Below are 13,230 nucleotides of genomic sequence, written 5' to 3' on the forward strand. Positions count from 1 at the left end.
GGTAAATTTTATGTTATGCGTGTTTTACCACAATTAAAAATTTTAAAATTCAAAAAATTATCTTATTACTGTTTATTTTTTAAAAGGAAAAGAACGTCCTCTTCTCCAAATTTGAATGGACTTGTCCATTTTGGACTAAAGATTATACTTACCAGAAGCTGGGGAGAGCCTTAAGATAACCGTTTAATCAAGAAGGATGCAGGTTAGGACACAGGCTGCCGCCTTCAAAATCACAGCATGGGTGGTCTTCAGGAGTTTCACTGTTGCAGACAACCCTGCAATGTGTGCTGCCTGGTTCTGGAAGGGCCCCAGGAACTCTGCATGGGATTTCCCCACAGGGTGACAGGGCTGTGTCCAGGTCTTGGGAAATGACCTTTGGGGTGGGGGATGGCGATGCTTGAGCCCCGATGTTGCTCAGAGCTTCTGTTATGAACATGCGACTTTGACCTAGACATTGTGAAGCCCAAATATGATCAGTTTAGAGCACCAGCGAGTGGTGAGTGAAGAACAGATGTCATTTTCCCCGCTTTCCCTCCTTCTTTCTTTTACTTCCCTTGGTTTGACCATTTGGTTCTGTGGATGACTCATTTCTAAGGCCACCAGACCCCACGGACGGTGGGTGGATGAGAGAGAAGACGTTTCATTTCTTCTCATCCTGGTTTTGTCTTGTCCTCTCTGCATAGGGTGCAGGCCACCCAGCTGCTCTTGTGACTTGCTGATGGAGCTGAACCTCTACTTTTCCAGAAACCAGAAACCAGCCCACCTCTCCAGTCTCCCCTTGTGCAGGGGGCTCTGAGATTTGAGGATGAGAGGGCAGGTCACGCGGGGAACGACAGATTTCTCTCCCATCTCATCTCAAACTCCTTTCCTGGGTTTGGCTACACGGCAGGAAGCCCACCACTGTACAGAAGTAGCTCGGTTCAGAAAGGTGGGTGGTTCTGTCCCGGTGGGCCTTTGTACAGGGCGTGCCGTGACTGACTGCGCTGGGTAGAACAGTGCCCCCCAAATTCATGTGCACACGCAACCTCAGAATGCGACCTTATTTGGAAATATGCTCCTTGCATATGTGATTAGTTAAGATGAGATCACCCTGGTTTAGGGTGGGCCCTAAATCCAGTGACTGGTGTCCTTAAGAAAAGAGAAAACAGAGACACCAAGACACACAGGGAGAAGGCTGTGTGCCGACAGAGGCAGAGATTAGAGTGATGCGGCCACAAGCCCAGGTGGCCGGTAACCACCAGAAACTGGCAGAGGCATGGCAGGATCCTCCCTGGCAGCCTTCAGAGGGAGCCTGGCCCTGCTGACGCCTTGCTCTCAGACTCCATCCTTCGGAGCTGTGAGAGAATGCATTTCTGCTGTTTGAAGCCACTACTTTGTGGTACTTTGTTATGGCAGCCCTGGGAAACTTGTACACTAACCGACCCAAAGATGTCACAGTTCCGTGATTAGCCTCAATCCTGACCACGTGTTTTTCCCTCCATCCTACCCTCCATTCTGCCGTGGTTCTAGGATGATAGCATTGTGGCATAAAGTGGGCCCCTTTCGGAGGTCCCCGGGGCCCTAGAAAGTGTTATTTTTTCATAACCAGCCCTTCTTAAATAACTTGGTTGGAATGTCTGTCTATCTGTTCGTTCATTCATCACTCATTCATATATCAAGCGCTTTCAGAGCACCTGTTCTGAGGCAGGGCCCAAGGATTCTGAGATAAGATGGACACAGCTGATGTTCCCAGAGCTCTCCCAGTGTAGCGAGAGCGACATGTGGGGCATCTTTGCCCCGTGAATCCCTCTGAGTTCAGGGGGATGCAGCCTTGGTGGCTACAGCCTGTCCCCTCTGTGACGGAAAGCAGCTCACCCTTACTGAGTTTAAATAAACGTGTGATTTCTCTTCTTGGTCCAGTTGCCCGATGTTGATTATCTTGGGAAACTGTTAAAACAGCAACACTCTTGAAAACTGTCTTTCCTGACAGTTTCTTCTGTCAGTCAGGCTGCAAATTGGCCCTGGGGCTCTCTGGAGAGGTAGCATCTGCCAGGAAGTCAGAGGGTTTTCTGGACTTCTGCAAGCAGCAGAGGGAAGACATCAGGCAGTAACAGGCATATAACTTCTTTTATATGAAGTGAGGGCGTAAGGACCGATGGCCTGCGCCCACAGAGAACTGTGGGTTTAATGCTTTCACCAGGAGTAATGAGTTAGGATCAAAGTGGGCTCTGCCTGGGGCCCACTTCTCCTCCGTTCCTCTTGGAATGACCCTGTTATAAGAGCAATCAGATGGGGCCTAGACAAAGGTGACTTCTTTTCATCAGGGAGCCAGCTCTTTGCAGAAGGGGTTTGGTGCTCAGTTTGCATATAGTACCAGGTCATCTGTGCTCAGGGTCTGTGCCGAGGGTGTTTGGGCTTAGGGAGGTCACAGGCCATAGTGGCGGGCATTTCCTTGGGTGAGAGACTGGACTTGTGGCAGGTAAAGAAGATCTGCCATGACTGTGTGCTTCTGGAGTCTTCCTTAGTCCTCAGAGAACATTTCAAGGCTGGCGTCTTTTTTTTTTTGGTGAGGAAGACTATCCCTGAGCTAACATCTGTGCCAATCTTCCACTATATTTTGTATGCGAGATGCCACCACAGCATGGCTTGATGAACAGTGTAGGGCCACGCCTGGGATCTGAACCTGTGAACCCTGGCCGCCGAATCAGAATGTGCGAACTTAACCACTATGCCACTGGGCTGGTCCCAATGCTTTTTGTTTTAATTGAAGTGAGATGCCCATAACATACAACTGATCATTTTCATGCATATAGTTCAGTGGTATTGAGTGTATTCACAAGATTGTGCAAGTACCAGCTTTGTCTAGTTTCAGAACTTGGTCATTGTCCCATGAAAATGCCCTGTGCCCATTGAGTAATCATTTCCTGATCCGACTCTGCCATCCCAGGGAACCTCTAATCTGCTCTGTCTCTGTGGCTTTGCCTCTTCTGGGTAAAGCATTTCAAAGGAGTCATGAGTCCAGCGATTCTTGATTACAGGCGAGCCGCCTCTCCAACAAAGGAAGGCTTTCTTCTCCCGGCTGAGCACCTGCTCCTTTCACGCAAGATCCCAGCCCCAAAGCAGCAAACAGCAAAGCAGAACAGTCCAAGAAGCTCGGGATTTCCAGTAATAGGGTTTGGTCTGGGATTATTACTGTTCTTATAAACACAGCCCTGCGTGGTGATCTGGTGCCTGATTTGGGATGGGCGCGGAGAGCGTCCACAGCAGGGACTAGGCGGGATGGGCAGGGCGTGTAGCGTATTCCTAGGGCTTCCTAACAAAGGACCTAAAGCTGGTGGCTTAGAATAAAAGAAAGTCATCATCTCACGATTCTGGAGGCCAGAGATCTGAGATCAAGGTGTTAACAGGGCTGGTTCCTTCCGAGGGCTGCGAGGGAGAAGCTGTTCCGTGCCTCTCCCCGGCTTCCGGTGGTTCACCAGCAATTTTTGACGTTCCCTGGCTTGTAGATGCCTCACCCCGGTCTCCGCCTTCGTCTTCACATGGCCTTCTCCCTGCGGGCTTATCTCTGTGTTCACATGTCCCCTTTTTTAGACACCAGTCATAATGAAATAGGGCCCGCTCCCATGATCTCATTTTACTGTGATTCCCTCTGTAAAAACCCTCTCCAAATAAGGTCACATTCTGAGGTGCTGGGGCTTAGGACTCCAGGATATCTTTTTTTGGCGGGAAATGATTGAACCCAAAACAGACATAATCAGTAGACCAGCTCGAGCAAAGCGGGGCTGTGAGTAGTGGAATAAGGGAAGCAAGGTGGGGAGAGTGGTTTAAAGGCTCCGTGTGCCCTGCCTGCAGTTTGTCTATCCCTGGAGGCGAGGTGTTCCAGAAGGAATCAGCTGGTTTTTAGAACCTAGGGCGTCGTATAAAACCAACCACAGGGAGGAAGCAGGAGACTGGTGCTCCAAAGCTCCGTCTGTGAGGATACAGGCCTTGCAGACTGAACCAGTCAGGACTTCTGTTTGACGTGTCAGAAGTCCTACTCAAAGTAGCTAAGGTGGGGAAAATTTTGGCTTACATAAGTGAAAATTCCAGGGGTAGATCTGACTGTGGCTTCAGGCAAGGAGGGGTCTACTCTCTGAGAGCCTTCCTGGCGCAGTCAGGGTCCCCCACTCCCATTTCCCAGACAGGGAGGTTGGCCATTACTGGACTCGTCCTCCCGTCTGAGTGACTCCTGCAGAGGGAGGTGTCCCTCCTGTAGCTCTGCGAGGAGAGCCGTCTGATTGGCCCCGCTTGAGTGCTGGGATCATCTCTGAGCCAGTGACAGTGGCCAGAGGACCGAGTGTTTTAATTGGCTGGAGCTGGGTCACATGCCCATACCTGTGAGTGTTGGGCAAAGCAACTCCATCAGAACCATCTGGAATAGATTCCCCATGGGAGAATGGGATTCTTTTGTCCACAGAAGGAAGAAGGAGCAGGGAGTTTGGCTGACAAGTCGGCTGTGTCTAGACTCGGCCCCAGGAGGGCTGGGCTCGCATCTCGGGCATCTCTTTACCTACAGTCTGGGCTCCTAATAGGTTCGCAGTAAAACTTTACTCAATCAGAACAAGTGGACAAGTGGAAATGTATTTGCTCAAAATGTGTGAGACTGAAAGTTGTGAAAAATACCCGTGTTTTTGAGACAGATCTGGAACTTGTACCCATATCCTTAGGCAGACTGACTCGACTTTAGGAAGGCGGTAGGTTGCCAGACACGGAGCTCTTTTGTACCTCGAGTTCTGAGTTTTTCTTCAGTCCTTTATAAGAGCCTTGAAGGCCTAACTTGTGTTGGAGACAAAGGGGGCTTCAGAGAGTTCTGGAAGGAGGCCCCTGGGACTTGGGGGTGGAGAATAGCAATTGGAAAACAGCGTGTGGGTAAGTTAAGTGTAAATTAATGTGAAAAATATCCTTTACCTCGGATGTGAAACATACGGGTTTGGAAATCACAGCTAAGGTGCTTGCTGAGGGCGTGGTCAGCCTGCTCTCCCGAAAGGAAAGAGCCAGAAAAGTAACTGGGGGCCTCGGCTAACCCTGAACTGCTTGTCTTTCTTCCCTGGACAGAATGCGTTTGGCCCTCCCGCAGTATTTCCCTCCACAACAGAGATTTGTTTCTGATCGTGTTACCGGCAAACCCTTGTGAATGTTGAAAACTGTCTTTTTGGTGTTTGGGTCCATATGTGATTTTCAACTCGTTGCCTGTGGCTTCGGTTCTCAAGGGTGAGGTCCATCTGTTAGTGAACCTGGCAGGTTCCTGACGTGACCTCTGGCTGTGGGGACGCAGACACACAGCTAGTTCAGCTGACTGCAAATGTGGGTGACACGCACGGAATACCTCATCCCTGCCGGCAGTGTGCTCAGTACTTTAGCACGGTGCTTCTCAGACTTCCAAGCCTACGGAGTCAGCTAGGATTTTCTTAAAATATGGACTCTGATTGTGATGTAGGTGTGGGCTGGGTCTAACAAGCAGCCCAAGTGCTGGTCTGTGGACCACTTTTGGTGGCAGGAATCAGGACTTGCTTCTCCTGATGCCTCTGGGAACATCGCTGGCCACTGCCACTGCCTCCAGAATCACCCTTTGAGCCACTTGGACCAAACCGACAGCTGACCTTGCTTACGTGGTTGCTGGGTTAGGAGACAGAGCTGTCTAACGCGCCCTGTCCTCTCTGCGTTGGCGGGAGATCTGACCTGGCGAGGACTTCTGGCCGCGTCCTTCAGGTGGAGATGGTGAGGCTGGCTGAGGGTCTGACGGCCTTGCTGCTTTTGTCAGGTCAGGAGACAGACCTCAGGGCCCACTGAGCGGTCCCTTCCCCCTTTTCCTTCTTCCTGCTCTTCCTCCTCCCAGTCTTCTCCTTTCCTCTGAGTGTTCTCTGTTTCTGTAATTGTACAAACAATACAGGCTGATGGGAATTAAAGAAAAAAAAGGTCAATTAATATGGAAGAGAATCAAGTCAAGAGCACACCTCTCCTCCTGGACCCCTGAAAACGTGTCCCCAGAGGTCACCACTGTAGCACATCCTGACTATGCCTATTAGGGTGCTCCAGCTCCCACAACAGAAACCCTAGCTCCCACTGGCTTAATGGTTTGGGGAATTCTTCATCTCCTGTGTTTGGAAGTCCCAAGGGAGGTTGGTTGGGATCCAGGGTTGGTTCACTTAGTAGCTCCTGATGCTATGGGGGTTCTCTCTGTCCTCTACTCTGGAGACGTTCTCGCCCACTCCTCCTCTCGGCCATTAAAGTCCTTCCCTTCAGTCTAGACCAGTAGGAGTGCAGAGGGTACTGTGCTCTGGTTGGCTTAGACCAGTCCTGTTGGACCCTTGGAGCTAGGGACATGAGGTCAGCTTCCTAGAAGTAGAGAAAAGGGGATTCCCAGACACAAGGCTTCTGTTAGGAAGGATAAAAGGGGACTGAATGCTGGGTAAGCAACTGATAGTGTCCACCACACTTCCAGAAATTTCCATTTGTGCATGCAGTTGTGATATTCATTCATTCATGTAGTGCTGGCAGTTTGCCAAGCACATAGATTTTTTTTCCCAACTAATACAAACAAGTGAGGGAAGTACCAGTATTTTTCCTGTTTGTGGGTGAAGAAACTGAGACAAAGACTGTTTGGTGAGCTATCCAAGGTCACACAGCAGATAAGTAGGAGAGTGGATATTTGAATCCAGCCATTCTGGGTCCAGCCCTGTGCTCACCACTGGGTAGTTCTGACTCCTAAGATGCTTCTCGAAAGTTGGCTCTCCCACCTCTGTGCAAATGTTAGAAGCTGGAGATTGGGCCCTGTTCCCGCGTGAATCAGGTACTTAAGAGAGCCGCCACAAGTCATAGAATGATGTGTGTGAATTCAAAACAGTGTTTCTGTCCCTAGATCCAAATAATTACTATCACCGACGGAACGAAATGACCACGACCGATGACCTGGATTTTAAGCACCACAACTACAAGGAAATGCGCCAGGTGAGATCCAGGTTTGTCCAAGAGCCATGAATCACGTGCCCTGAAGCCCGCGGTTGTTTCTTTTCAGAAATTAGGATGGTGTGTTCAGGACAGAGTCGGAATGATCACCTGGGTTTGCCAAAGCCACACGAAATGCCTGTGGTTTCAGGGTGAGATGCCTCGTCGAGGTTCGCATGACCTGAGGAGGCTCCCTCGCCAGCAAATGGTTAACACAGAGTGCGAACCCAGACTTCTCTGATTTCACACTCTAGTTCTCAGGAATCACTGTGTGTGTGAGTGATATCCCTGATTTCAGAGTGTTAGTCACGTGCAGAGTCGAAGAAAAAAGATCTAGAATGATACTGATAATAGTAACAGCAGGAGCCCTCACAGAGGACCTACATTAATTTACCTATGTGAGCAATTCAGCTGCACTGACGCGGTCAGTCTTCCTAACCACCTAGGAGCGCGGGGACTGTTGTTACCCTTGTCTTCCTGATGGGGAAACCGAGTCACCCACGGAATATGTAATGCTGCCTCTTGGTATTCAGATTCTCTGATTCTCGATTTTGGTTGCATATTAAAATCACCTGGGGAAATTTGGAAAAAACACCTGTACTTGAAGCCCACCTCAGGGCAGTTACAGCAGAGTCCCTAGAAGGGCCTGGGGTCTAAAGTTTTAAAAGCTGTCCTTGGGATTCTAATGCACAGCCAGGCTTCAGAACCGTGGTCGGGACCTTTATAGCTGTTAGTACTTTGGTGCTGTTAGGAGGAAAAGACAATCCCAGGTGAGATCGTCCCCAGACTGAATTAGAGAAACTAAGCCATCCTGAGCTGTTGACAGTATTTGCATCCTGGCTGCGGAAGGGAGAAAGGAGCAAACATTTATTAGGACAAGCTGGAAGAGCAGTCCTGGTGCTGACTGCCTGTGAAACCCTGTCCCGGGTTTGTCCCCAGCAGGGGGGTGCTGGGGAGACAGGGAGGTGCTGGCAAATGAGAAATCCTTAGAAATCTGAGAATCTGTTTGTAGAGACAGAACAGAGAAAGGTCCTCATGAATACTTTCACAGAACAAGGATTCTTCAGGGCCAAATTAACGTGGTCGAAGCAAGGGCTCCAAGGTGCCGAGGGAAGGAACCAGTGGCCGGTGCACCTGCAGGAGGTGGATATTCCTGAGGTCAGTTCCCTTAGGCTGAGCCGAGGGGGCTCTCTGCCTCACCCGCGGAGTTAACAAACCTGGCTTGTCTCGATGTCATTTAATTTGAGATACTCACTCAGCTTCCAGACACCTGTCAGCACAGACTTGGAGGTGGGACGTGCTAAAGAAATTGCCTTGCTGTCTTGCTCTTCAGAAATCGGGATAATGAGTTTGGACGTGAGGTCGTGAATCATCCCCGCTGCTCCACGTTCTCGGGTGCTTATATGGCTCTGCTCACTCTTGCATTTTACGGAGCGCTTGTGTATTAGCTCAGCTTTGCTCACTGAACATCTTTCCGAGCCCAGAAATGAGACAAAAATCAGCTCAGTTGGTGTGGTTAATGTCAAAAGCAATAAATCTAAATGCATTTAAAATGAGCTAACTGCACAGGGAGTTTGGGTGTCTGGTGTCTTTAAATAGTTGTCCCGCATGGAGTTCTTCTCATATAAGGAGAGCTGGTGGAGTGTGCTTCATTCCCTGAGGAACTCTGGTCATCGTCACTGGGTAGACGTCAGAGCTAAGAGGAGCCTTGGAATGGTCAAGGCAGCCCCTGCAGGTGCTGCTGGGTGACCCCTCCGAGGTCCCAGGGCCCCCCAGCACTCAACAGGGAGCTGCCCGGGGGAGCATCTGTCAATCCTGAAGAGTGTTCAAGCCGGAAGTGATTTGCCGCCTGGATTCCTGGCTCCTGGGGGTGGGAAAGAAGCCAGCACTTTTAGCACTTCCCCGTATGGAGTCTGCTAGGTTACTGTAGAAATCTTCCTACTTCAGGAAAAAACAAATGTTAGTTTATCCTAGAGTTGAAAGAGACATTTACAACAAACAAACAAAAAAGAGAAACAGCAGCAGGAGCAGGAAGAGAGAAGAGAAAATAGAAGCCCTGATTGCTTTGGAAGGGGAAATGCGAGTGACTCTTGTGCGCGGGAAATATTTCTAGAGTAGTGATTTACTGTTCTGCCCGCCGGGGGAGCCCCAGGAGGCTGGGATAGGGAAGGGAGGAGGGGAAGAAGGAGAAAATTGCACAAACATTGATATTAGAAGGCAGAGTGGGTTAATTATTCCCAGAGTGCTGAAGGCCTTTGAGCGTGTGTCACGATTTGTAATTGCTTAGTCACCTGTTTACCATGTGGGCAGTACGTCCCCTTCATCTGGCACCATGAGGGCAGAGGCTCTGTCGTTTTATTGTAAATCCATAATGTGTGCTGGATAAGTATGTACATTTGAGGTCATTGCAGGGGAGAGATTTGGGGAGAAGGAGGGAAAGGGACCGGCCTGGTTGGCCATGGTTGGGAACGGCTTTGGGTGAGATGGGTTGGCTATCATTTAGGACCTGTGGCCAGCCCTGGGCACAGAGACGGAAGGAAGGGCACTCTGAGCATCAAGGACAGCAACAGCAAGGGTGTGGAGGTAGCACAGAGCATGTTTCTTGAACAGTTGGCAGTCTGCTGGGAGAGGAGGCTGCCTGAGTGCTGGGAGGGGCTTTTGTACTGAATCTGAGAATCAGAGGAGGGTTTCTGGGAGCAGAGCTCAGGCAGATCAATCTGGAAGTTGTGTGGAGGGTAGACTGGTGAGCAGTCCCTGGGAGAGACCAGCAGGGCCTGAAGAAGGATGAGGGGAGAGGCATTCTGAGGTGGATTGGTTAGTCCTAGGCAACCAATTGGAGTGAGCTGGGGAGAGAAAGGGGTCTGACATGCTTCCAGGGGGGTGGGGTACCATCCACAAAGGGAGGAAAAGAAGTGATTTGGAGGAAAAGGTGAATAATTTGCCTTTGGTGTTGGGCATGGTGTTTTCAGGTCCCAAATGCCCAGGAAGTTCTGGCTGGTTGGCTCATAAGTGGAGTGTGATGTAGTAGGAAGAAGTGGAAACATGGATTGGACAGCAGCCAGCTGGTGGAATTGGTTTCCATGGCAACATAGGAGGGTCTGGGGCATCAGGCTGTGTGGGGCAGTGGCTGAGCCTGCCACCTGCTTCATGCTCAGCCTGACCCTGGGTGTAGGTGATGGTGGCGGAAAGCCAGGGCAGGGCAGCAAGCCTGCAGATCCAGACAAGCCCAACTCCTCACCCATGGGAGCCTCCTTCCAGGATCCCCTGCCTCTGCCCTCCCTCTAGAATTCCTTTTTCATTTGATCAGATGCAGTGTCTGTTTCCCAGGTAAGTGAATAAAGATGGACTTTTTCTCTTTTCTCTTCTTTCTTTTTTTTAGCCTTTTAATTCATTGGACAAACTATTGTGTCAACATCAAATGCAAACCAAAAGTTTAAAACTTTATCCTCCGTGAACCCACTACCCTCAAAACCCAGCGATTTTCATTTTTCCCTATTTCTATCCAGTGTTTGAATTTCTATGTTCAGAGATTTCATATGATTTTGTTCAGAAGATGGTTACAACTTTGCCCTGCTTTTTTCAGTTAATATCGGGTCATTAGCCATCTTACATGCTGTCTTCATAATTGTAATTGTAACGCTGCAGAATGTTCCAGTGAGTGGATGCATCATGGTTTTCTCAGCTATCTTCCTGCTGTGGAGCATTTGGACAGCTCCCAACTTTTAATGAATACCAAGAAAGTCTGAAACATGCTATGGCGAGTGTCATCATGCATACAATTTTAGCAATCTCTATGAAAAAGTTCCTCTGATATATTGCTAGAAACTCAATTACTAGAAAGGGGGGGCTTTTCCTTCTATTTCCTTCGGGAGAGGAGGGAAGCAACAGAGCCTAGAATTCTAGGAAATAAACAAAGATGGCAGTTTATTCCCCTCTCAGAGATGAGGAAACAGTCTTGACGTCACTAAGAGTCTTGCAAACCCAGGTACGCTCTAAGGTGATATTTCTCAACTTTTTCCACTATTGCCATCCCAAGGAGCCATTTAGACGTTTTTGTTAATTACCCTCCCCCCATTATATTAAATATTAAGGAGTAAGATTTTGTCAGATAGGGCTGAGCTTTGGAGAGCCACGAAGCATTGCAATATCTAAGACTTTTAGCCCCCAGAGACCCAACTTTCATCTGCTTGCGGGTGATATCACCCCTGTGAGATTGCATGCTCTAAGACCATGAAGAAAATTCTATTCCTTACTCTCACTTTAACCTTCAAGACGCAAATGTTTACCCCGAAGGCCCAAACTCCAAAAAAAATCTTTGACTCTTTTCAGGTATGAACAAGGTGGATCACCACCCAGGTCTCTGCTGGTGCTGGTGGCCACTGGGGAAACCTTCCTGGCATTTCAGAGGGCCACCGTGCAGAGAGGATTGCAAAGAACCTGCATAAAGGAGATTCTTTAAGTGCCCTTGTTCTCAATCTTATGTGTGGAAAAGATGCTTGTGATACCTCCACAGAGGAAGGAAAATGTGGTTGGTCTGAAAACACCACAATGGAGGGTAGTTTAAGGAGGTGACTGATGACTCACATCTGAGGGTCAGCCCACACTGAGAGACTGTGTCCATGACTAAGGTGCATCCAAGGGAAGATGCTGTTTGTCTTTTTCCAGCGTCAAGGTCATGATCTCTAGCATAGGTGGCACACTCCTCCGGCAGGTAATTGAAAGGGAGAGGCGGGTAGGCATTAAATGACAGCCAGGTTCTGTGCCGAATGCTTGCCTCCATTGCCTAGTTAAGGATGAGCCAACTGGCTCTGTGTCTGCCAAACTAGTCATTGATGTGAACGGAAGACGATGGGTCACCTGCTGATCAGGATTTGCTGAGGTCGATGCTGGTGGCTGAGCATGACTGTGCGGTCAACAGGAGCTGGTACCCGGGCCCCAAATCAGATGGCGAGTGTGCTGTGGCCACCTTTCAGAACAGTCACAGTGTGCAGCAGACAAAATGGACCATGGAGATGTGCTGGTTTTCATCGCTTTGCTGCGCTTTCATGGACTGGCAAAAGCCCTAAGGGTCTGAAGCCTTGGCTCCACCGGGTACCAGCTGTCTGACCCTGGGCAGATCAGTCAGTGTCTCTCTGAGCCTCAGTCTCCATATCTGGAGAATGGGGATAATCACCTCTGCCTTATCTCCTTCACCTAGTGATCGTGACAGTGAAATTCAGTAGAGAAATACAACGCATTGTTACTGCAGCGGTTAACGTTGTTAGTGACATGATTACTGCATCTCTTGTTAAAACGTGGTGGTGCTCAGATGTGGCTCCACTTCAGTCCTGCACCGTATGTCGCTGGTGGTGATGGAGGTGGAAGCTCCGTTTCCCTGCACCTCGTCTCTCTGCTTAGGGTGGGTTTCTGCTTTTGCCCTCCTGGGAAGAGTCAGCTTTATCTTCCTCTCACCACTTACTGTAACGCAAAGCGGGTTATCATAAAGTGGAGCACATCTTCCCCCAGGAGCAGTGAGGGAATTTGACCCTGAATCCCTGACAGAGACTGCCCCGGTAACGCCTCGTAGCTGTGTCCTAAAAGCAAAGCTCTAGGGACTAAATCTCTCCGTTCCTTTAGACGTGCTCACTGCTGCTCCTTGAACGCAGTCCGCCTAGTCACTGCAGACTGTTAGGTTATGAAAAGCAAATGAAGCACACACAACGTAACTCCACTGCCTCACCACTTCTTCATAATACCAATTTTCTGCTTCTCATAGCTTTTTAACCCATCATAAAATTTGCAACAGATTTGTTTATTTACAATTTACAAGGACATTTTATGGATAATTTGGTTGATAAGAATCTTTTTTTCCTTTTTTTTTTGAGGAAGATTAGCCCTGAGCTAACATCTGCTGCCAATACTCCTCTTTTTGCCAAGGAAGACTGACCCTGAGCTAACATCCGTGCCCATCCTCCTCCACTTTATATGTGGGATGCCTGCCACAGCATGGCTTCACAAGCGGTGCCATGACTGCACCCGGGATGCGAACTGGCAAACCCTGGGCCGCCGAAGCAGAACGTGTGAACTTAACCCCTGCACCACCAGGCTGGCCCCTCGGTTGATAAGAATTTTTTGAAAGGTGGTTAGAGCAAGTACAGATGCACACTGTCCCTGGGGGACCATGCCCTTCCTCTAGTCGCCACAACCCACTCCCGCTCATCTGTCAGAAGGATGAAGCTCTCCCTGATGGGCACCTCCCTGCCCACAGCCCTGGCTGGGATGTCCTTC

The 13,230-nt window shown here is 49.4% G+C and overlaps 1 protein-coding gene across 2 annotated transcripts in view; it reads left to right on the forward strand.

The window, feature by feature from the left end:
* Positions 1–13,230, forward strand: part of CPXM2 (carboxypeptidase X, M14 family member 2) — a 130,354-nt gene that overhangs the window by 92,427 nt on the left and 24,697 nt on the right. The window contains exon 7 of one of the 2 annotated variants that reach the window (XM_008516223.2): positions 6,863–6,966. In XM_008516223.2, coding sequence (XP_008514445.2) covers positions 6,863–6,966 — 104 coding nt within the window. The remainder of the gene's footprint in view (positions 1–6,862; positions 6,967–13,230) is intronic. The other variant, XM_070631770.1, reaches the window with a different exon arrangement.

This window comes from Equus przewalskii, chromosome 1 (assembly GCF_037783145.1).
Source record: "Equus przewalskii isolate Varuska chromosome 1, EquPr2, whole genome shotgun sequence".
Lineage (NCBI taxonomy): Eukaryota > Metazoa > Chordata > Mammalia > Perissodactyla > Equidae > Equus > Equus przewalskii.